The sequence below is a fragment of the Pan paniscus genome, chromosome 3 (assembly GCF_029289425.2).
Source record: "Pan paniscus chromosome 3, NHGRI_mPanPan1-v2.0_pri, whole genome shotgun sequence".
Classification (NCBI taxonomy): Eukaryota; Metazoa; Chordata; class Mammalia; order Primates; family Hominidae; genus Pan; species Pan paniscus.
The window spans coordinates 100910651-100935659 of NC_073252.2; the positions used below are offsets into that span (position 1 = coordinate 100910651).

The 25009-nt window shown below is 41.6% G+C and overlaps 2 protein-coding genes, 1 long non-coding RNA gene and 1 pseudogene across 9 annotated transcripts in view; 2 read left to right on the forward strand and 2 right to left on the reverse strand.

Annotated features, from left to right (window-relative positions):
* UBE2D3 (ubiquitin conjugating enzyme E2 D3) overlaps positions 1–25009 on the reverse strand; it is a 73164-nt gene that overhangs the window by 30788 nt on the left and 17367 nt on the right. The window contains exon 1 of one of the 6 annotated variants that reach the window (XM_008955337.5): positions 1213–1431. The exons of 2 other annotated variants lie outside the window; for them this stretch is intronic. The gene's annotated coding sequence lies outside the window, so the exon portion shown is untranslated. Of the gene's footprint in view, positions 1–692; positions 1432–25009 lie in introns of those variants that run through there. 3 more of the 6 variants (XM_003829959.6, XM_008955336.5, XM_014344702.5) reach the window with 3 other exon arrangements.
* CISD2 (CDGSH iron sulfur domain 2) overlaps positions 1356–25009 on the forward strand; it is a 60682-nt gene continuing 37028 nt past the window's right edge. The window contains exon 1 of the mRNA XM_063603848.1: positions 1356–1454. Coding sequence (XP_063459918.1) covers positions 1437–1454 — 18 coding nt within the window. The 5' untranslated portion in view covers positions 1356–1436. The remainder of the gene's footprint in view (positions 1455–25009) is intronic.
* On the forward strand, positions 9355–24415 carry LOC117980021 (uncharacterized). 2 transcript variants are annotated; one of them, XR_010111987.1, is made up of 3 exons: positions 9355–13693; positions 13976–14050; positions 16589–24415. It is a non-coding gene; the product is annotated as an uncharacterized LOC117980021 (long non-coding RNA). The 2 variants fall into 2 exon arrangements; XR_010111988.1 differs by lacking the exon at positions 13976–14050.
* LOC112439706 (U7 small nuclear RNA) lies at positions 10318–10370 on the reverse strand (annotated as a pseudogene).

A 25009-nucleotide genomic window follows, 5' to 3' on the forward strand; every position in this document is an offset into this window, starting at 1 on the left:
GTGGCGTGGCAAAGCCACCAACAGCCTCTGTACCGTGCTTTCGGCCCGAAGTGGGGGCGAGGGTGACGGGAAGAGCGGAGGTGGTGACTACAAGTTTAACTTCCCGGCCTCTAGAAAGGAAGAGACCCGGGTGGGAGAGGAAGAGGCGTAGGAGAAAGGGGTGGGTGCGGGGCAGGGTCCGGAGCCCAGCAGAGGAGGAGCCGGGGCCTAGTCGGCGCTATACCGGCGTCACTAGGGCAAAGAAAGGCAAGGGGGGAGGGGGAAGCATAAGACTCCGGACGGACGCCGGGCTGCTTTCGGTTTCTGTCCAAAGGTGCGGCCGGGAAAAGGAAGGAAATAAAGGAAGGGAGACTTGATGTGTATTGCTGTCCTCGCAGCGAGCTATTCTGTGTCACCCCTGACGCCACCGTACACGCACTCCGCCTTCCAGCGCGCTCCCGCGCGCGCCCGCCCAGCCACCTCCACCACGCGCCCGCGCTGTCCCCGAGGCTCCGGCTTAGGCGCGAGGACGCGCCCATTCCCCCTCCTCCTCCAGCAGGAGAGGCCGCGGCTTCCCCAGCCTTCCCACCCTAACCCACCGCACCCAATAGGCTGGCCGCTCAAGCCGCCCAGGTCCCGCACTGCCCCTCTTACCCGGCCGGCCACTGGGCCGGCCTCCCTTCCCTGCCCTAGCCGTCCACACCCACGCGTACAGAGGGGCCGGGGCCTCCCTCAAGCTGCGGCCTCGGCCTCCTCCCCGCGCGGCAGCTGGTGCCTCCCCGGCCCTACGGGGCTCACGCGCACGACACAGCCACAAGATGTCCGCTCTGACGGAACTACTGCCAGCTGCCACGCTCCGCCCCTCCCCCTCCTCCTGCCTCTTCACCGCCGCAGATCAGTCCGCCAACGCCGCCGTCCCGAGCACAGGACCGATGTGAGGCCGAAGCCAGACGGCTTGCTTCCCACGTCCGGGGCCGAGTGAATACGTGTCAAGCCCTTTTCCTTCTCCTTCTCGGAACAGCACCTTCTTACTAAACAGATCGGAGATTGGACCAGGAGGGCGGGGGAGGGAGGAGGATCATGAGCTGGGGGGAGGGTAAACGAGTGGCGGAAACCCTTAGGCTCAGAGAAGCATCGAGAACCGGAAGGAGACCATGGGAGGAAGGTAAAGGAAGCAGCCGCTGCGCGATCCAGCCCCACGCCCCTCCCCACAGCGTCCCCCAGTTTCCTCACTTGGTATCGAGGAGACGACTCTCGCGAGAACTTCGTGGCTGGCTAACCGAAGCGGTAGCTCTGCAATGACTTAAGAGCAGTTTTGTGCGCTTTTCCTGACGGGGTTCCGCCCCCAAAATGCGTACGTTCTCGCGAGACGCAGTAAGGCACCGGCTCGAACTGGGGCGGGCCACTGCCAGGAAAGCAACGCCCCTGAATGCTTATGCCGGTGGTTGGTAGAGGAAATGGAATTCCCCGGACTGGTAAGAGCGCGCGCAGACACAGCCTTGTCTCACGCGCCCAATCAGGAGCGTGTGGTGGGAGGTGCCAAGGATTAATTACCAGATACCTTTAGTCTAGCTCGGGCCGGGATTTTGAGGTTTCCGGTGGAGCAGGTGAGCAGTATTTACTCGCCTGCCCTCCTGGGCTGGTTATGCTGTGGGAGGAGGCGCCCCTCGAGATGGGAATAGTAGTTTTAAATAGACCCAGGTTGGCCGCTCATCAGCGCTCCCACGTGCTGAAGTCTAGTGCAAGTCTGACCCTAAGGGAGCAATCCTGAGAACAGCAGGGAGCAGGCTGAGTCAAGCTCAATTGAGTGGATGGGGCTAGGACAGAGAGAGTTAGGGGCAGGGTTTTCACTGGTCTCCGTCATCAGTCGCTGCCGTCCGCCAAGGTGTAGATGTGGGAACAAGCTTAAATTCTCAACCTTTAGCTTCTGTTGCTGTGTTTCAGTTCTTGAGCCAGAAAGTGTTGAGACTAATTAGTTAATTAGGTAGAGTTTAGAGTCAGAAAAACAATACAATACTTCCTGAAATATCCAAGTTGGGAGGTGGGATTTACCTCAGTAGGATTGGCCTGTTTTAGTCAAGGGTTTAAAGTATGGAGACGGCAGTTATGCTCTCTAGTGTATCCTTCAGGCAAAAGAAAGACCTTAATTTTTATGAGGAATTTAAAGGTGGGTAAGCACTGACCAGCTTAAGGTTTTTTAACATTCCTTAATGACCCCAGTTACCGAAGTGGAGATCTTCAATTACTTGGAAAAATAAACTTGTTTTAAAAATACACTTAATTTGAAAACTGTTGCAGAAAGTTTTACCTAATAAAAACTTAACACGTCAACAATGATGAATATAAGTAGTCTAATGTATACTGTTCAAGTGACCATGTAGTGTCACTAGTGAAGCAGTGCTTCTCAAACTAGTATCCATAGGAACCACCTGGGGTTTTGTTGAAAATGCGACTTTGATTTGGTAGGGCAGAGGTGGAGCCTGAGAGCCTACATTTCTAACTAGCTCCCAGGTGATACAGATTTTTCTCGTCTGAACCACCCCGTGAGTAGCAAAGCACTGAAGTGCTTACCTCATGGCCTAACTGCTCATGAGGCTCACCTCAGGAACACCTCTGGCCCCTCCCTCCTCCCTGAATAATCTGTGTTCTCTCTCATAGCTAGCCAGATATACTAAAAGCACAGGACTAGGCATGAAGATGGAGGGAGGAACCCAGATTAGTTATTGCTTCCCATTTGCTTGATATTGGCCTGGTTAGTTATCTTCTAACCCCGTTTCTTCACCGCTAAAGTAAGTAATAATGACTGTCCTTTCTCACAGGGTGATTGTGTGGTTAAAGTGTCATAATATATGTGAAAGGACACTGGAGACTCTACAGTGCTGTATAAATGTCAGTTATTAAAGTAACCAGTCAGACATTAACTGGCCATAGTGTGAAACAAATGTATAGTAGTAATAGTGGCCACGCCTGTAATCCCAGCACTTTGGGAGGCTGAGACGGGTGGATCATATGAGATCAGGAGTTCGAGACCAGCCTGGCCAAAACAGTGAAACCCCATCTCTACTAAAAATACAAAAATTAGCTGGGCGTAGTGGCGGGCGCCAGTAATCCCAGCTGCTTGGGAGGCTGAGGCCGGAGAATCGCTTGAGCCTGGAAGGCGGAGGTTGCGGTGGGCCAAGATCACTGCGACAGAGTGAGACCCTGTCTCAAAAAAAAAACAAGAACAAAAAACAAAACTAATATATATGGAGTTCTAGATTATCCATGCTTATAAAGGCAAGTGATTGTGTAATCACAAACTCATTATTGTTAGGCAGTGAAGTAAATTCATTGGTTGATTGGGCTTTCTGTTTACAAGTTTGTATTTGCATAAGTGGACTTACATTTCTGCTTATATTTTGCCATGGTTAAAATCAAAAGAAACATAGCCTAGAAGCATTTTGATGCCTTAGGATAAAGCAGGCTAAGATTAAGTTAAATTTTAAAACATTATTCATGTACCTGTTGTTACAGAGAGCCCACTTTACAGTTGCAAATAAAGTTAAAACATTTTCATTCATTTAACTTACTTGAATTACAATGGTAGAGATGTCCTCATTTGAAACAAGAAAGGAAAATAATCATGTTTTTTATATTGCAGTCGGAAATAATGCTAACAAGAAAAAAATTATGGCTGTAAATACTGAAAGAAAAATTTACATTTAGAAATTAATAAAGGTACAAAAATGTTGAAAATTTAATTAACTAAAAATAATCCCTTCCTTAATAGATACTATTTTGAAGTCCTAAAAACTTTGTAAATATAGTAGATCAGATTATCTTGCATGAATTGACATAAAACATGAGAAAATAGAAAGGATCAAGAAAATTAAAGCTGGGCTGGTGGCTTACGCCTGTAATCCCAGCACTTTGTGAGGCCAAGGTGGAACGATCACTTGAGCCCAGGAGTTTGAGACCAGCCTGGATAACATAGGGTGACCCGATCTCTACAAAAATAATAAAACAATTAGCTGAGCATGGTGGTACACGCCTATGGTCCCAGCTACTTGGGAGGCTGAGGTGGGAGGATTGCCTGAGCCTGGGAGGTTGAGGCTGCAGTGAGCTGTGATTGTGCCACTATACTCAAGCCTGTGATGGAGCAAGACCCTGTCTCAGAGAAAATTACTAGTAAATGGGCAATTAATCTACCAATCTGAATAATGGTGGTGTGCCAGGGTCTTATTACATGAATTTTTCAGTGAGGCCACGTTATTATAATAACTTGAGTAAGGGGTTAATTAGAATGTATTGATGAATAAACATAATTAACAGATTTTATATATATATACTTAATATTGTATCTATGTTTTCATGTATCTTTAATTTTGTTACAGAATATTATAACTTGCCAAAGACACTGGCTCTAGTACAGTGTATACCATTTTATTAGTTTAATTAAATTGTAAATGCTACGGTCCAGATTTTATATTCAGAATGCTCATTTACATATACTGCCTGGACCAAGTAATTTGGAGCCCAGGTCAACCAAATGTTATTTTACATTGTTTGCACAAAAATCAAATTGATTTCTATACTTAACAATTCAGAATCTCATTAAGTCAAATTAATATGGTTTAAGAAAGTGTACTTTATTTCATGCTAAGATATCATTTTGGCCTTAATAAGGCTTTTGGCATGTAATGAAGCATGCACAAATCTTTGAGATAAAAATAGAGCATTTTTCCACACAAAAACATATATATACACAAATGTTCAGAGTAGGGCTATTCTACTTTTTAGTAGAAACAACTCAAATGTCCATCAGCTGATGAATGGATAAAGAAGATGTGATATATGTGTATAATGGAATATTATTATTATTATAAGGAACAAAGTACTAATACATGTTACAAACTGTATCTTGAAGCCTTAAAACATTCTGTCAAGTGAAAGAGCCAGACACAAAAGGCCACATACTGCTTGATTCTATTTATGTGAAATGACCACAATAGTGCATTCTGTCTTCCAAAAAGCTGGTTTACTTACAAACACAGGTTAAAAATATATATATTTGTAATACTGCTTTTGGTGTAGGGTGAGGCACGATAAAGAGACTTTCATTCGGTTTGTCAATCAGTGATACTTAGGTCTGAATAGGCAAGTGGGAGTCTTTCAGGTTTAGGACAAAGAATGTTAATGTAGTAGAGATCTGTTGATAGAGTCACTCCTAGTTTTCTATTTATTTTAAAAACATCGAATTACTATTAGGTGCTAGACACTGAAGATACATAAAAGACACAGATGTCATCTATAAGAAAGTCTTTTGAGGAGACCAGTAAGCATCAGACAACATCATAGAGTGGGTTCAGTGACATAAATGTGTGCACAGAGCACTATTAATGTACTGAACTCAGCTAGGGGTGGTCAGGGAAAGTTTCTCTGAGGAAGACAGTTGTATTAAAACAAATGAAAAAAAGGGAGCAAGGCAAAGTTGGAAAAAAATTGTGAGGGAGGCTCCTAGGCAGAGGAAACAGCATGCAAAGTCTCAGAGATGACTTGATAAGTTTTTAAAACTAGAAAAACTTTGGCTGCAGTATTGCGAGGTTGAGGTGGCGGGGGGAGCGGCAAGGAGAGAATGAGAAGACAGAAAAGATGAGGAGACAAGATAGATTTGAAAGACATGACTGGAGATCTTGAGGGCCTTTTATTTTGAAGGGGATGGGATAGAATGGAGAAATTGAATTTTTAACAAAAATGGCCTGATCAGATTTGATGGCAAAAAGGTAACTGTGATAGCAATGTTGAAGCATGTGCCCAAAGTATGTATTGGGATGGAGACTAGAGGCAAGAAAAACAGGATGTTAATGAAATAATCCTGAAGAAATGTGAGAAAGATCTGAAATAGTTGCACTAATAAGAGAGAGTACAGGAAGTAAACTTAGTTTATTTACTGGGTCAAGCTTGCCTAAAAAATATTTGGGGGCGGGGGGAATTCTCCCTCCAGTTACCTTTATTAGAATGTTACAATAAAATCAAGCCAGGCACAGTGGCTTATGCCTGTAATTCCAGCACTTTGGGAGGCCAAAGCAGGAGGATTGCTTGAGTCCAAGAGTTTGAGATCAGCCTGTGCAACATGATGAAACTCTGTCTCTACAAAAAAATTAGGCATAGTGGCATGTGCCTGTGGTCCCAGCTACTCTGGAAGCTGAGGTGGGAGGATCCCTTGAGCCCAGAAGGTCAAGGTTGCAGTGAGCCATGTCGCAGCAGTGCACTCTAGCCTAGGTGACAGAGTGAGACCCCGTCTCTCAAAAAAAAAAAAAAAAAAAAGTTTATAGAAAAAAGACAATAAAATATGATATTCTAATAAAATAACTTGAAACAATAGTATGAACTTCCTATGTTTTTAGCTCTTAAAGAACTACGAAACTAAAGTTTACATAACATTGGAAACATGTGCTACATGTTTTTTTTTTTTTGCAAATCAAATCTCCTCTTGAAACTCAAATGTAGGACTAACTGCCACAATTTCATTTCTTTTAAATTTGGCCATGTCTGTACTAACTGCTGTGATTCATGTCTCAGTTCTCTTACCACTTTACTAGAACCTTTGGGAGACTTTTGTTCATTCTTTGACTGATATCATTTGGCTTTCAAGTGGCCAGAAAAAAGAATTCATTATCTATTTCTGTTCCATCTGCCTCAGACAAAATACTATTATGTGTTGCCAACAAGATCATAAACCTAAATAAAACACAGGTTCTAAAACCACATGGCAGTACTTAGTATAAGTGGGTATCAAGGTGACTGGGACTGTGCTTACAGTAATTATAGATTACTAAAATCACAAAATGGAAAAAAGCTCATGTAGAGAATTCAAAGAATTTAGTTTGATGTAGATAGAGATTATAATAATCCTTTTGTCACATACCTAAAGTGGAATTTGTTGAGTTTGACCTTGTGACTTTTGAGTCAAGAAATGCTAGGCAGGTAGAACAGATAAATTAATAAACCTGATTCTGAAATGGAAGTAAAAGGGCTTTAAAGATGTTAGAAGCATTTTAAGATTCATTCTCATTCTGGATCTCAGGACATAATTTCTTATAGAAAAGTAGTTGTGCCTGCAGATCAATCCACAAAAGGCTTTAAAACCCACCCTCCCTGTATATATTACACCTATGAGAAAATGCTCCATAGAATTCCAAATTGATAACAGGAGGACCGACCTACCCCTCTGCCCACCAGAATTCCTGTGGCTCAGGGCAAGTACTGAAGCCGAATAGGAAGAATTGACTGAGGGTAAATCATGTTGAGTGGTTGGTTGAAAGCTTTGAAAAGTTGGAGAATGGTGGTTAAGAAATCTGTACATTCAGACTTCTTGAATGTCACTGTATGTTTTGGGTTAGTGCTGGGATACTTTTCTTTTTTAGTGCCAGATCCATTAATTTACATTCCTCTCCACTGCCATTATCAATTGCTTCCTAACAGAAACCAGTAAGCTTTCTTTTCCCCCCTTTTCTACAGAGAAGAGCAGTTTCACAAGATTCAACTTTTCTTATACTTTTGTTCCTAAAACAGATACACACTCTGTTAAGTTTTCATAAGGGTTTTTATTTCTGCAAGTATGACTTTAGTGTTTATATATGATTATAAGCAGGCAGCTAGCAGGGAAACCATGGGTAAAGGATTAAAAAACTCTCATTTGATCCTGGTTTCCCTCCTACCACCACTTCAGCCCCCAATCCCTGCCTAACAAATTAGACCCAATAGAAAAAGTCACAAGATTGAGGGCCGGGTGTGGTGGTACATAGCTGTAATCCCAGCACTTTGGGAGGTCAAGGCAGGGTGGATTGCTTAAACCCAGGAGTTAGAGACCATCTTGGGCAACATGGCAAAACCCTGTCTGTACAGAAAATAAAAAATCAGCATGGCGTGGTGGTATGCACCAGTAGTCCCAGATACTAGGGAGGCTGAGGCGGGAGGATTACTTGGGCCCAGGAGGTCAAGGCTGCAGTGAGCTGTGATCAGGCCACTGCCCTCCAGCCTGGATGACAGAGTGAGACCCTGTCTGGAAAAAAAAAAAGATTCAACTTTTTTTTTTTTGTCTTTTGTTTGTTTTGAGACAGGGTCTCTCTGTTACCCAAGTTGGAGTGCAGTGGCACCATCTTGGCTCACTGAAGCCTCTGCCTCCAGGGCTCAAGCAGTCCTCCCACCTCAGCCTCCTGAGTAGCTGGGACTACAGGCATATGCCACTAGGCCCAGCTAATTTTTGAACTTGCCCACACAGATTCTTTCCCCTTTTCCATCCATCTCCAATCCCCACTCTCTCAGGATACCCTGATGGCTCTGTGGGTATCCTTAGTGTTCACTTATCACAGTCTACAGAACCACCAGTCTAATGAATATAAAATATTTTAAATTATAATGAAGAAGCCTCATTATGAGTAATAGTAACATGTGAAGCGAATACAATCAGCCCTCCAGATCTGTGAGTTCCACATCCATGGATTCAACCAACCACGGATCCAAAATACACATTTTTAATTGCATATTTTCTGAACATACATACTTTTTTCTTGTTACTGTTCCCTAGACAATACAGTATATTTACAGAGTGTTTACATTGTACTAAGTATTATAAGCAATCTAAGGAGGATGTGTATAAGTTATATGCAAATATTATGGCATTTTATATCATGGATTTAAGCATCCTTGGATTTTGGTATCTGAGAGTGGTTCTGGAAACAATCCCTCATGGATACTGGAGGATGACTATAATATGAAGTATATTAGAGATAAACATATAAAGACAGGCACTCAGAGGAGTGGCTTACCAGCAGACATGTAATAAAAACATGAGAATTTCAGTTGCCTGACATCTCTGTAAGCCAGAGATATGTGCTTGTTGGCTGCCCAAAGAAACTATTTCAGTTTAACCCTGAAAGAAAGGAACTATGTTGTCTAGCATAAAGCAGTTACCTCTTCCTCATCTCTACCAGTTAGACCACAGCTACATTGTTATGTTTTTAACAGCTTTATTGAAATATAATTGACATACAATAAATTATACATACCTAAATAGTTTGATAAGCTGACGTATATATATACACCCATGAAGCTCACCAAAATCAAGATAATGAACTTCACCACAAGTTTCCTTATGCTCTTTTATAAATCCTTTCTCTTGTTCTTCCCCCACCCCTCTGTCTTCTTAACCCACAGGACACCTCTGATCTGTTTTCTGTCACGGTAGATTAGTTTGCATTTTCAACTGTATTGAAGTTGAATCACAATACAACTTCTTGTCTGCCTTTTTTCACTTAGCGTAATTATTTTGAGACTTACCTATATTGTTGTCTCTCAGTAGTTCATTATCTTTTATTGCTAAATAATATTCCATTGTATGTATTTGCCACAATTTATCCATTCACCAGTCAGTGGACATTTGGTTTGTTTCCAGTTTTTTTTTTTTTTTTTTTTGAGACTGAGTCTCACTCTGTCACCCAGGCTGGAGTGCAGTGGCGCAATCTTGGCTTACTGTAACCTCTGCCTCCTGGGTTCAAATGATTCTCCTGTCTCAGCCTCCTGAGTAGCTGGGACTATAGGCACCCGCCACCACGCCGGCTAATTTTTTTATTTTTTAGTAGAGACGGGGTTTCACCATGTTGGCCAGGCTGGTCTCGAACTCCTGACCTCAGGTGATCCACTCAGCTCAGCCTCCCAAAGTGCTGGGATTAACAGAGTGAGGCACTCCGCCTAGCCTCTTCCAATTTTTGTCTTATTACAAATAGGGCTACTACGAACATTCTGTACAGTGTTTATATGGACATATGTTTTCATTTCTCTTGAGTAAGTAGCTTAGGAGTGGAATAGCTAGATTATATGGTGGATATGTGTTTAACTTTTTAAGAAACTGCCAAACTTTCCCAAGTGTTTTTTACCACTTTATGGTCCCACAAGCTATGTATGAGTGTTCCAATTTCTCCTGACTGGTTAGGATTAGTCTTTTCAATTTTAGCCATTGTAATAGGTGTGTAGTGGTATTTCATTGTCATTTTAATTTGCATTTTCCTAGTGACCAATGATATTGGCATTTTTTCATGTGCTTCTTTGTCATCCACATATCTTCTTTGCTGAAATGCCTGTCTGTATTTTTCCCCATTGTTCATTGTATTCCTTTTGTCAGTATGTATTTATAGGTGACACATATGGGAGTGGCCTTAAATGTTTTTTAACTAATAAAGTCATAACAAGGTAACATATACCTGGAGGAATATGAAAAAACATGACAAACTTTACTTTGCGAGATAGCAAAATTTAAGATTTCACTATATAAATCTGAGTACTAGGTCAATTTTTTTTGTGGGTTTTTCAGTGAAACCTGCTAGACAGATTCTAAAAGAGCAGTCGCACTATGTCTATTTTTTAAATTATTAGCTAGCAGAACCACCTCAACTCATATTGACTAGTCCCTAAGTCACTTCCACAATTAAGAGTATAGGCAGTAGTGTGATAGAACTGGCTTGTAACAGCTTACAAGGGTCAATTTAAAAATTTTAGGAATTTTGCAGGCTGATTGTTAAACACAGCCATTATTAAAAATTAATTATAGAAACTGACAATTATATTAAAATCTGTTAAATAAAGCTCAATAATAAATACTCAAAACTCACTTCCTAGTTATTTTACTATAGACATACCTCATTTTATTGAACTTCATGGATATGGTATATTTTACAAGTTGTAAGTTTGTGGCAGCCCATATTGTGCAAGTTTGTGGTGCCATTTTTCCAACAGCATGTGCCTACTTTGTTAGTATGTTTTAGCAATAAAGTATTTTTTAATTAAAGTATGTACACAGGCCAGGTGCAATGGCTCATGCCTGTAATCCCAGCATTTTGGGAGGCTGAGGTGGGAGGATCGCTTGGGCCCAGGAGTTTGAGACAAGCTTAGGCAACACAGTGATCCTGTCTCTACAAAAAATTTTTCGGCCGGGCGCAGTGGCTCACGCCTGTAATCCCAGCACTTTGGGAGGCCAAGGCGGGCGGATCACGAGTTCAGGAGATCAAGACCATCCTGGCTAACATGGTGAAAACCCATCTCTACTAAAAATACAAAAAAATTAGCCAGGCGTGGTGGCAGGCACCTGTAGTCCCAGCTACTCGGGAGAGGCTGAGGCAGAAGAATGGTGTGAACCCGGGAGGCGGAGCTTGCAGTGAGCCGAGATTGCGCCACTGCACTCAAGCCTGGGTGACAGAGTGAGACTCTGTCTCAAAAAATATATACATATTTTTCTAAAATTTTCTAAAATAGCTGTAGTCTCAGCTATTTGGGAGGCTGAGGTGGGAGGATTGCTGAAACCTGGGAGGTTGAGGCTGCTGTGAGCCATGGTCTTGCTGCTGCACTCCTACCTGGTGACAGAGCAAGACTCTGTCTCAAAAAAAAAATGTGTACACTTGTTTTAGACATAATGCTATTGCACATTTAATATAGTGTAAACATAACTTTCATATGCACTAGGAAATGGAAAAATTCACGCGAACTAAACCCACAGTATCTCTGAGGTATGCTATACCTTTTACTGTGTTCCGTGTTTTTGTGGTTATGGCTATTGTATCTGCATGGTGGAAGTATTACAGTTTGATAGTGTGCACCTCTTCCCAGCTCTGTGTTCAGTGATGTTCTTTGGAACATGACACAGTACCACATAGGAGTACTTTCCCCAGGGAAATTTGAAAACACCACAGATCAGATCTCTGCCTGCTGCTCCCTACTTCAGGCTAGTTGTTAAACTTTACCAGCACACTTGTGATGACATGACCCTTCAAGTTGACTGACTTCTGTCAGTAATGAATAATCGAGGCATCAGTTAGATGGAGAGTTTACCTTTGTGAAACACTTAACTCTCAAAAAGAAATATTTTTGTTACAGAATAAAGCTTGTAACACCTAGTTTTCTTGGTGTTCAATGTTTTCCTTACTTCCAAATTCTCTAAGGTAGAGAAAGGTAAAGTCTGACTACTGGATAAGGGGGGATACTAATACAGTAGTTCTGTGGTCTCAAGTAAAAGCGTAAAATATTACATTTGAAGTAGAACTAGAAAGGATGCTAAACAAAACTGTGCTGGGCAAAAAAAAAAAAAAAAAAAGAGGAAAAGGAAAGGCAAAGAGCTCTATCTAACCAAAATTCTATTCATGTGAGGGAGCAAAAGATGATACAAGAGGAGAGTTTCTTCTGACCCCCAAATCAGCTTTTTAATGGATGAAGCTCTTTTTGTCCAGAGTTACTGAAGCTTCTGGATGTTGTTAGGAATTTAAGTTCGCAGACAGATTCAGTAAAATACTATAGCAGTCCAGAGAAAACCAAATAAACTTGCAGGGAGAGGGAGGGAAGGGAAATTCTAAGTATAAAAGATAAATCTACAGCTAAGGTTGAATGGCTGTTACAATTAAATTTTTTTAAAACTAGGAGAAACTGACTAAGGATTTCAAATGGAATAGAAACTGTCTTACACTTTAGGGTCTAAATGAAAGGCATATACATTTAAAATGTAAAAGAAAGAAATATATCATATGACTTTCTTCTTCTTTCTTACTTTTTTGAGACAGGGTCTCACTCTGTCACCTAGGCTGGAATGCAGTGGTGCCATCATGGCTCACTACAGCCTCAACCTCCCAGGCTCAAGTGATCCTCCCACCTCAGCCAGCACCACCAAGGAGCTAGGACTACAGCCGCTTGCCGCCACACCCAGCTAATTTTTTTTATCTTCTGTAGAAACAGGGTTTCACCATATTGCCCAGGCTTGTCTTGAACTCCTGGGATCACGCAACCTGCCTGCCTCGGCTTCCCAAAGTGCCATGATTACAGTGTGAGCTACTGCACCCGGCCTCATATGATTTTGAATAAGGCATTTGCTTTATGCTTTACAAGGTACTAGTAGTAAAAACTGTTTAGAGTGATGTACATAAAGAACAGTTCAGACACAAATGTAAGACCTGAAGCTATAAAACTACTAGAAGAAAACAGGAAAACCACTTCAGGACATTGGGTCTAGGCAAAGATTTTATGGCTAAGACCTCAAAAGCACAAACAGCAAAGACAAAAATAGCCAAATTGGACTATATTAAACTAAAAAGCTCAGCAAAGGAAACAGCAGAGTAAAGAGATAACCTGTTGTATGGAAGAAAATATTTACAAACTATTAATCCAACAAGGGACTAATGTCGAGAGTATACAAGGAACTTAAAAGTAAAACAAAAATAACCCCATTAAAAGTGGGCAAGGGATGTGAATAGACATTTCTCAGAAGAAGACACAAATGCCCAATAAGTATATGAAAAATGCGTAATATCACTAATCATCAGAAAGATGCAAATGAAAACCACAGTAAGGTATCACCTATGACAGAGTGGTTATTACGAAAATAACAGATGCTGGTAAGGATGCAGAAGAAATTCTTTTATACTGTCAGTGGGATTGTAAATTAATACAGCCTCTATGGAAACACAGTATTTCTCAAAAAACTAAAAGAACTGCCATATGATCCGTCAATCCCACTAATTGGTATTTATTCAAAGGAAATCAGTTCAATGCAGCACTATTCACAGTGGCAAAGAACAGAATCAACTTACGTGTCCGTCAACAGATGAATGGATAAAGAAAATGTGTTACTTATGTACAATGAATACTATCGGCCACAAAAAAGAATGAAATCATTTCCTCTGCAGAAACATGGAAGGTACTGGAGATTATTCTGTTAAGTGAAATAAGCCAGGCACAGAATGACAAATATCACATGTTCTCTCACTCATGTGGAAGCTAAACATGTTGATCTCATGGAGGCAGAGAGTAGAATGATGGTTACCAGAAGCTGGGAAAGGTGTCTGGGTGGGAGGGGGGATGAAGAGACGTTGGTGAATGGGTACAAACATACAGTGAGATATGGAACAAAGGAATGTTTAATAGCAGAGTAGGGTAACTATAGTTAGTAACAGTGAATGCTTTTTGTATTTTAAAATAGCTAGGAGAGAAGACTTGAAATGTTCCCAGCACTTAGAAATGAGAAATATTCGAGGTGATGGATACCCCAGTCAAGGTAACAAAATAGCCCATATACCTCATAAATATGTAAACTATTATATATCGATTTTTTAAAAAGTATAGCAGTTTGTTACAAAAATTAGCTGGGCACGGTGGCAGGCGCCTGTAGTCCCAGCTACTCAGGAGGCTGAGGCAGGAGAATCGCTTGAACCCAGGAGGCAGAGGTTGCTGCAGTGAGCTGAGATCATGCCACTGCACTCCAGTCTGGGTGACAGAACAAGACTCTTAAAAAAAAAAAAAAGTATAGCAATTTGGTATTAAACTGGAAGGACCAAAGGACCTAACAAATAATCTTTAAACCAGTCAATGCCCTATGTAACTTGTTTACCAATAAATTGGACAGAACAGATGGAACTTTAGTGGATACAGGTGGTTTATTTTTAAATGAGGAGGGAATACAAATTCCCCAGGAGATAACCTCTTTCTCTAAGAACATAAAGTTTTATGGAGGAGACAGAACATTCTCATATGAAAAATACCTAAGAATATATGAAACTAATATATGTAATAGGAAGCTATCACATATATTAATGGTAACTTAGTTGTTCAGTTTTTAGTTACTGCTGAACATCTTGACTATTTAAACAAATCACTATTTTTTCCCTAACCTTGTCCAGATTTCTAAAACTCAGTTACTCTCCTAACCAGTCTACTTAAGTGAATATATTTTTCCAGTCATCAAGACTAAGATTCAGTATAATGGAGTCATCTTTGTCTTTCACCCTTCCCTTTCCTTATGAGTGTCCATTTCTACTTATTTAGGCCTTCAATGCATATTACACCTTAAATTGTATAACAGTTTATACATTTTAAAAGATTTTCATCATTATGTAATCACTCTGAGTTAAGCAGAAGTGATTAACATTTCATCACTCAAGTATTTATTGAGGGCCTACAAGGTCACTACAAGGTGAGTGACATATAAATAAGGATGCAGAATCAGGCAGGTCAAATGACTTGCCCAAGGTGACAGGATCAGTGATTATTACCAGTCTTATGATTCTAATATCAGCATTCTTTTCATTACACTATGATGCCTCTCAACTCATATTTGGTCCATTACTGTAAATTCATAGTGGGCTTCTCTGCCTCTACTTTTCCTTCTCCAGACTATCTTGCACATCACCATTAAATTAAACACAGCTTTCATTATAATGTAGCACAATAAAGAACTTTTCAATGGTTTCCTATTGTATAGAGGAGAAAAACTTTATCTCTACTTTTTACAGGATATCTCTATTAAACTGTGATCCTCATATTCTTTTGAACATACTTTTACTTTTCTAAGAGTATGCCTTTGCTTTTAGCAGTTTAACCTTCTTTGAGTTTCAAGTCCCTAAGTAATAGTTATTACCATAGATATAGATATTTATGTACCAAGCATTATCTATAGACTACATATATGCACAACTACCTTGTGTATTTTGACTGAGGGAGTAAAGTTTTGATATTAAAAAAAAAAAAAAAAGAGTCCTCTTTGCTGGGTGAGGTGCCTCATGCCTGTAATACCATTGCTTTGGGATGCCAAAGCAGGAGAATCACTTGAGACCAGGAGTTTGAGACCAGCCTGGGCAACATAGTGAGACCCTGTTTCTACCAAAACAAAAAACAAACAAACGCTGGGCATGGTGGTGCATGCCTGTAATCTCAGCTACTCAAGGAGGCTGAGGTGGGAGAATCAATTGAGGCCAGTTCAAAGTTGCAGTGAGCTATGATGAGGCCAGTGCACTCTAGCCTGAGTGACAGAAAGCCTGTCTTAAAAAAAAAAAAAAACCTCGAGTTTCACTTCTGATAATTAAGAACTCAGTGGTTTTGATCATACTTCTGCTGTGAACAATTAAAAAAGCTAGACCAAAACCAAACAAACACCCCTGTTTAAAGGCACTTGTTAGTGACAAGTTGTATTTTCCACTATCACAACAAAGAAAAGGCAAAATATGTGGCAGGCGTCTTTAGATTTGGAGACAACAAAACATAGTACAATTGGGTAAGCTGTTCTTAGAGGCTTAACTGTAAGTGTAAGACTACCAGTTTTGGCCAGGCGCGGTGGCTTACGCCTGTAATCCCAGCACTTCGGGAGGCTGAGGTGGGTGGATCACCTGAGGTCGGGAGTTCAAGACCAGCCTGGCCAACGTGGTGAAACCCCGTCTCTACTAAAAATACAAAAATTAGCTGGAAGTGGTAGTGCATGCTTGTAATCCCAGCTACTCAGGAGGCTGAGGCAGGAGAATCGCTTGAACCTGGGAGGCAGAGGTTGCAGTGAGCCGAGATCTTGCCACTGCACTCCAGCGTGGGCAACAGAACAAGACTCCGTCTCAAAAAAAATTACCAGTTTTGAGTAGGGTAGGGCCCAGACTTAGGCTTTATGATCCTGTAGACCCAATGGTATTAGAAGTTAATGTAGGAGAGATGTTATATGAAGCCTCTGGCAAGTTTCAGTGCAATAATTACAACATAGACCCTTAAGGTTTAGGAGTAAGGCCATATCTTCCTTAGCCATGATTTTGTTTCATTTTTTTTTTTATTTGAAAAGTACCTCTTGACTTGCTACTGGTACCTGGAAGAGATGTAACACCTGACCATGGGACATCAAGTGACTGTGTGAATCAAACTGCCCATCATGAATTGTTGTTATTTGACTCATCAAACTGTACAACTGGATGAACACAGGAGCAGTGCACTACATATGGGACTGGAACCATGAATGAGCAGGTGACTCAGACTCCTATAGTACCTGCCTCTACTCCTTCAGCACTTCTCCCTCAACCCACATAAACTGTCATCATAATGAGTTCCCTCTGACCAGTTAATGGAAGAGAAAAAAGTATGGATGTTGTGGATATCCTAACATATTTCTGGCCATTGGACCCCTAGAAACCTGTGGCAAGTCCTGGAAGTTTTTCAAGGTTCATCTTGCACCTTCTAGCATGCATATGTCGTACCAAAGCATGTAGAATGCTGCCTACTTCTGCTCTTCAGTTTCATTTAATATAATTTCATTACTCTAATAAATCAGTGTGATGTTCTATGGAATAACAAGACCATCAAGGTCCCTTCATACCATATAGAGAACAGGAGAGTTGATGTAGCCTGAGACAAGACAGTAAGGACTTACTGTTATCCCTCCTATTTAAACGTAGTCTGTTTCTGATTCTCCTTAGAATGGGGGTGGGGGGACATTTCCAGATCAATATCAGATCAGTATCATGTCAACATGGGTATTAATTTCTTCCGAAGAAGATACCACACCTAGAACAGTAACCATAATTGGCATCCCTACCTAATTAAAGTTTGCAGTCCACTGTCATTCTTCACTAGCCATCTGGTTTTTATGTTGTCATTCTCTATGATGCATCTGGTGGCCACAGGAAATTTAAATGGGAATGTGGTATGAATCACCATGGCAGCATGGTGGCACTAATCTCTGCAATTCTTTTGGTTTTTCTATTTTGCTTTTTTATGTTTTGTAGAAATGCACTCTTGCCATGTTATATAGGCTGGTCTCAAACTCCTGGTGTCAAGCAATCCTCCTGCCTTGGCCCCCCTAAGTGCTGGGGTTACAGGCATGAGCCACTGTGCCTGGCCAATCTCTGCAATTTCCTCAGGGATATAGCCCTGCTTTTCCTTTACTATCTTAATGAGGAGTGGTAGAAAGCAGACCTAAGCTGCTGTGTAGCACTTTCTACCATAATAGCAATCCCTCCATTGATCAGGAAACCAAAATAAAGATTGTTGTTAAAAGATATATATTACTACTACACATCTGGGACTGGAGAAATAGCCACAGTATGGGTCCTTCTGGATCTACTGTTAGCCACAGCCAGGCCAAGATTCCATCACTTGACTTGCTTAGGTCCCCTATTCTGACCAGTTGTCCAGGGTAGAGTTTTGGGTTTCTAGTATTAGTACAAGTTAAGAGACAGTGCCTTAAGAATTCTAGCCAGCCTGGGCCGGGCGGTGGGTCACGCCTGTAATCTCAGCACTTTGGGAGGCCGAGGCGGGTGGATCACGAGGTCAGCAGATCGAGACCATCCTGGATAACATGGTGAAACCCCGTCTCTACTAAAAATACAAAAAAAATAAGCTAGGCATGGTGGCGGGCGCCTGTAGTCCCAGCTACTTGGGAGGCTGAGGCAGGAGAATGGCGTGAACCTGGGAGGCGGGGCTTGCAGTGAGCCGAGATCGTGCCACTGCACTCCAGCCTGGGCGACAGAGCAAGACTCCATCTCAAAAAAAAAAAAAAAAAAAAAAGAATTCTACCCAGCCTGGCCAATATGACGAAACCCCATCTCTACCAAAAACACAGAAACTAGCTGGGAGTGATGGTGCATGCCTGCAGTCCCAGCTATTCGGGAGGTAGAGGTTGCAGTGAGCTGAGATTATGCCACTGCACTCCAGCCTGGGTGACAACAGAGCAAGACCTTGTCTCAAAAACAAAACAAAACAAAACAAAACAAAGAATTTTGGATATTTTCCTTTCTCTAGTGAATGGTCACTGGTCCCTACGGAAAAGGCTTAGGGCAATGATTCCCCCAACATGTCTGCTCACTGGAAGTATCTGGGGAACTTGAAAAAATACTGATGCCTGGGTCTTCCCCGAGATTACTATTTAATTAGTTTGGGTTGTGGCCTGGGCTTTAGAATCCTAAGGTGTTCTAATGTACAGACAAGTTTGGGAACCCCACTGGATTAGGGAACAATTCGTTGTATACAGCTGTGATTGCATTGCCCCTTTCATCAAAGGATCCAGTCTCTTTCCATCAGTGAAGGAGTACCAAGTCTGGGAGCTAGATGAGATGCTTCAAATTTTATTACAAAACCACAAGAATTTTTCCACCTATATATGTCAAGCAGCACCTTGGTAGGTTACTTTATTACATTTCCAGGGACCTCATGATCATTTAGCCATTATCACTTTTCCCTGTGGGTCAAACTACTCTGGTTAACGTTCTCTCCTTTGACTTATTTTGGTAATTGTGCCTACTTTGTCTCTGATATTTATTTATTTATATTTTTATGTTTTTTGAGACAGAGTCTTGCTCTGTTGCCCAGGCTGAGTGCAGTGGTGTGATCTCGGCTCACTGCAACCTCCACTTCCCAGGCTCAAGCCATTCTCTTGCCTCAGCCTCCTGAGTAGCTGAGACCACAGGCATGCACCATCACACCCAGCTAATTTTTGTATTTTTACTAGAGATGGGGTTTCACCATGTTGGCCAGGCTGGTCTCGGACTCCTGGCCTCAAGTGATCTGCCTGCGTTGGCCTCCCAAAGTGCTGTGATTACAGACATGAGCCACTGTGTCTGTCTTGTCTCTGATATTTATATGCCATTATGTGGGCTCTACTGCCTTAGGATTCTAATGTTCCCACTAAGATCAGCTAACTCAGTTCCACTACAGTGTTTACCACCATCATCTCTCGCAAACAAAGACAGCCACTTCAGAGCTCCTAGGAAATAGTGGTGCTCCCATCATCATTGCATTCCTTAATGACATGGTGAAAATTAACAATGGCTAAGGAGCCTTTGTGTTTTCTCCTCTACAATATGCCCAGGAATTTCTGGCATTTTGGCCATCTTATTTATAGGCTATTACTGAATTTAAGCCTCATCCTACCAAATTATTAATGCCAAAATATTAACTCTTGATTCTTAGGTGAGTGCACCCATGCCAATAAATTTGCCATGATCTAACCTTAAATGTATTCTCATATATGCTGTCCAAGTTTCCGCTGATTAAAATGGCAAGGCCTTTAGTTCTCCTACATAGGCTTTCTCTCTCCAGAGAAGGCCTCAATTCTCTGACTAGGCTATGTTGGGATATAACTGGAGGCACTAATAGGTAGTAAGGGTAAATTCTTTATTTTATTATTTTTGGAGACAGGGAGGGTCTTGCTTTGTTCAGACTGGAGTGCAGTGGTGTGATCATGGCTCATTGCAACTTTGAACTCCTGGGCTCAAGTGATCCTCCCACCTCAACCTTCTGAGTAGCTGGGACTACAGGCGCAAACCACCATGCATGGCTAATTAAATTTTTTTTTTTTTTTAGAGACAGAGCCTTGCTGTGTTGCCTAGGCTAGTCTTGAACTCCTGGGCTCAAGCAGTCCTCCCACCTCAGCCTCCCAAAGGGCTGGGATTACAGGCATGAGCTACCATGCCTAGCCCCAGCTGGTAAATTCTGAGGAGAGCATGTATCAGCTTGTGAAGGAGCTTGCCCAAGTGCAATCACTGAAAGCCTCTATGCATAGGAGGTTGGTTTCCTCAGAAAGAGATTTAGGGGAAGACTGATGTTCAGAGTTTTCAGCTTCATTTTTCTCTGCTCAAATGTCCCTATCGTATGTCTTAGGACTCCTCTCCCCACCAATGTTCCAGCATTAGAATAGGAAAGGGGAAGAATTAAGCATGTAATTGATACTACAAATCTACCATATCTGCCCAGTGATTACAGAAGATAATCAACTCCTTCAGACCTGTAATAGAGTTCTCATGCTCCACATACAGTCATTTTCTTTTTGTTGTTGTTTATGATAGTGTCTCACTCTGTCACCCAGGCTGGAGTGCAATTGTGCAATCAAGGCTCACTGCAACCTCCACCTCCCGGGTTCAAGCGATTCTCATGCCTCAGCCTCCCAAGTAGCTAGGACTACAGGTGTGCACCACCACACCCAGCTAATTTTTGTATTTTTTCATAGAGATGGGGTTTTACCATGTTAGCCAGGCTGGTCTTGAACTCCTGGCCTCAAGTGATCTACCCACCTCAGCCTCCCAAAGTGCTGGGATTACAGGTGTGAGCCACCGCACCTGGTCACCACATACAGTCTTAATTGTAGTTTTTATGTTTTTCTTTTTCTTATGTATTTTTCTTTTCTTTTCGTTAGAGATAGGGTCCCACTCTATCACCCAGGCTGGAGTGCAGTGGCATAATCATAGCTTACGGCAGCCTCAAACTCCTAGGCTTAGACAACCCTCCTGCCTCAGCCTCCTGAGTTGCTGGGATAACAGGTGTGTGCCGCCATGCGCAGCTAATTAAAAAAAATTTTTTTTAGAGATGGGGTCTTGCAGTGTTGCCCAGGCTGGCCTCAAACTCCTGGCTTCAAGAGATCCTCCCACCGTAGCCTCCCAAATAGGGGACTACAGGTATTAGCCACCATGCCCCTTAACCCACGTATGCCTAGCGTTCCATTATTGGAACACTAAGCATGTGGGAATTATTTATAGCCTACTGCTCAAGGTCATCGCCGAGGTCTGATTTTTCACTCATGCAAAAATTCAAAAAATTGCAACCTCTAGCATAAACGGGTTAAGTACTTTCAGTTTCGGACCATAAGAAAAGCCAGATGGATCTATAATCTTTATAATTACTATGGTTATCATGGTGATACACTCCTCACCTGCTTCACTTCATTTCATGTTGTTACTGGTAATCATAATACAACTGCAAACTGGCTGGGCGCAGTGACTCCTTCCTGTAATCCCAGCACTTTGGGAGGCAAAGGCAGGAGGATCATTGGAGCTCAGGAGTTCAAGACCAGCCTGGGCAATATAGTGAGACTCTGTCTCTACAAAAAAAGAAAAATAGGCCGGGCATGGTGGCTCACACCTGTAATCCTAGCACTTTGGGAGGCCGAGGTGGGTGGGTCACCTGAGGTCAGGAGTTCAAGACCAGCCTCGCCAATGTGGTGAAACTCTGTCTCTACTAAAAATACAAAAATTAGCTGGGCGTGGTGGTGGGTGCCTGTTATCCCAGCTACTGGGGAGGCTGAGACAGGAGAATCGCATGAACCTGGGAGGCGGAGGATGCAGTGAGCCGAGATCACACCATTGCACTCAAGCCTGGGTGACAAGAGCGAAACTCCATCTCATAAATGAATAAAAAATAAATAAATAGGCTGGGTATGGTAGTGCACGCCTATAGTCCCAGCTATTTAGGAGGCTGAGGCAGGAGGATTGCTTGAGCCTAGGAGGTTGAGGCTGCAGTGAGCTATGGTCACACCACTGCACTCCATTCTGGGCAATAGAGTGAGACCTTGTCTCAAAAAAAAGTAAACTAAATATTGTAAGCCATGGATTACCTGTAGTCTGTAGTCTCTTTCCTTATAGGAACGAGGTTATTCCTGTGATTGATTTTATGTGTGCCTGTGTGTGTGTGTGTGTGTGTGTGTGTGTATCCAACCCAATCTCAAAATCTTACTTAAGGGTCCATTTCCTGTAATAACTTCTGTTGCAAATTACCATATCTTTAGAGTCTTAAGAAGAAATAGAGGACAGATTAAAAATAATTTAAGAAGGCTTGGCATGGTGGCTCATGCATGTAATCCCAGCACTTTGAGAAGCTGAGGCAAGAGGATGGCTTGAGCCCAGGAGTTTGAGACTAGCTGGGACAATATGGCAAAACCCCATTTCTACAAAAAAAAACTAGCTGGGTGTGGTGGCACACACCTGTAGTCCCAGCTACTTGGGAGGCTAAGGTAGGAGGATCGCCTGAGCCCAGGAGGTTGAGGCTGCAGTGAGCCCTGGTTGTGCCACTACACTGCAACTTGGGTGACAGAGTGAGACCCCTGTCTCAAAAAAAAAAAAAAAAAAAGATATACTGGTAAAATGTATTACATTAATAATTCTGTTTATCAAGGCACCATTACAAAAAGACTAACCACAATGTAAGAAAAGATACTGGCCACACATATATTTGACCAAGAACTCATATCCAGAATATATAAATGATTCCTAAAAATCAGTAAGAGAAAGAATGACAACCCAACAGAAATAAGGGCAAATGACTTTAACAGGCACTACAGAAAAGATCTCCAAAATGTCTCTGAAGGCCATTTTTGTCAAAAACAAAAACATCTCCAAATGTTAAGTACCATAAAATGGTGCTCAACTTCAATGGTCATCAAGTAAAAGGTTAATGTCAAAATGAGATACCACTACATTCGCATCAGAATGACCAAATTAAAAAGATTGACAATACCACGTGTTGACCACAGTGTGGAGAAAGTGAAACTTTGACACACTTGTGGAGCAGTGACGGGGGACGGGGGACAGGGATTGGGTAAAGTTTCCATAAACTTGGAAAACTGTCATTCTTTACAAAATTTGAAAATACATCAATGACTAAGCAACTTTAATCCTAAGTATATACTCAACAGAAATGTCTTCACTTGCATGTGAAGAGACATACAGAAGAATGCACCATAATTGGTTAATAGCTTTAAAGTGGAAACAGCCCACTGAAATATCAACAATAAAATGGATAAATATATTTTATCCATTTAATAGAATATAGAAGTGAATATGAACAAACGATAAACACCACAGATCATTTTCAGAAATATAATGGTGAAAATATACATTACATAATTTCATTCATGTAAGACTCAAAACTAGGCAAAAATGATGTATGGTTAGAAATTAGAAGAGTGGTTACATTTGGGGAACAGTGACAGGATAGTTACTGGGAGCTCTCATAAGAAGGTTTCTATTTCCTGGGTGCTGGATACAGGGACACTCTTTGTGATAAATCACTCATTTTTGCATATATGCTATATTTCAATTTTTTAAAAGGGTGGTCCTTAAAAGATTATGATTTAGGGTTTACCGCCTTGCCCCTCTCCATCAATTCAAATATTTCTTCCAGTTCAGATCCCACACCTTACATGAAGCCTTTCCCAACCATTTCAGCCAGAAGGAATTTCTCTTTCTTCCTGGTTTTTATGCCATGTTCTCTGGGAGGTAGTGTAATATAGTGGAAATAGTATAGGCTAAGGAACTTGGACTTTAATCTGTGTGGCAATAAAGAGCAGAAGAGTGACTCGGTCAGACTTGTATCTACCTACCACAAATTTAACCAATTTTACTTACATTTCTCTGTGAACAAATATGAAAATTTATACACATATATTAAATATAAATATATAGCTTTTATACCACGGAATACTACTCAGCCATAAAAAGAAATGAAATAATGGCATTCACAGCAACTTGGATGGAGTTGGAGACCATTATTCTAAGTGAAGTAACTCAGGAATGGAAAACCAAACATCATTATGTTCTCACTTATAAGTGGGAGCTAAGCTATGAAGATGCAAAGGCTTAAGAATGATACAGTGGACTTGGGAACTTTGTTGGGGGAGGGTGAGAGGGGGGTGAGGGATAAAAGACTACGCATTGGCTACAGTGTACATTGCTCAGGTGACAGGTGCACCAGAATCTCAGAAATCATCACTAAAGAACTTATCCATGTAACCAAAACCCACCTGTTCCCCACAAACTATTGAAATAAAAATTTAAAAATATATAAAATGTGTAATTTGTGAGATTGTTACAATATTTGCCCTCAATAAATCATGCCTACTTTGTTCATGCATCTTTGCAATGTGCTTTTGCCACTTTTCCCATCAAAGGCTTTATTTCCTTACCCCTTGAATCTAGCTATCTTTGTGACTTGCTTTGACCACAGAATGCAAATAGATGTGACTTTGTACAACTTCTTAGACTAGGTCTAGAGAAGCTTCACAGCTTCTTTTTTCACCGTTTGGAACACTGCACTGAGACCACTATGTTATAAATCTGGGAGTGAAAGACAGTGTAAAGGCAGCCACAGGAGTGAACACAGGGGAGACTAACAGAACTTTCTGGCCAAATCACAGTGTGGTGAGAGATAATAAATCATGTTGTTTTAAGCCACTGTTTTGGAATGCATGTGTAATGCAGAAGTAGATAATTTGTAGGAAACAGAGTCCCTTTTCCATTACCTAGCTCACCTATTAATTTACTCTGTTGTGGCAGAGAATACAATTATTTCCCAATGTCCTTTCTCCTCTTCTTCCTTTAATCTTAGAACCCCCATATTTTTTTTGTTTTGTTTTTGTTTTTTTTTTTTTTTTTTGAGACGGAGTCTTGCTCTGTCGCCCAGGCTGGAGTGCAATGGTGTGATCTCAGCTCACTGCAACCTCCGC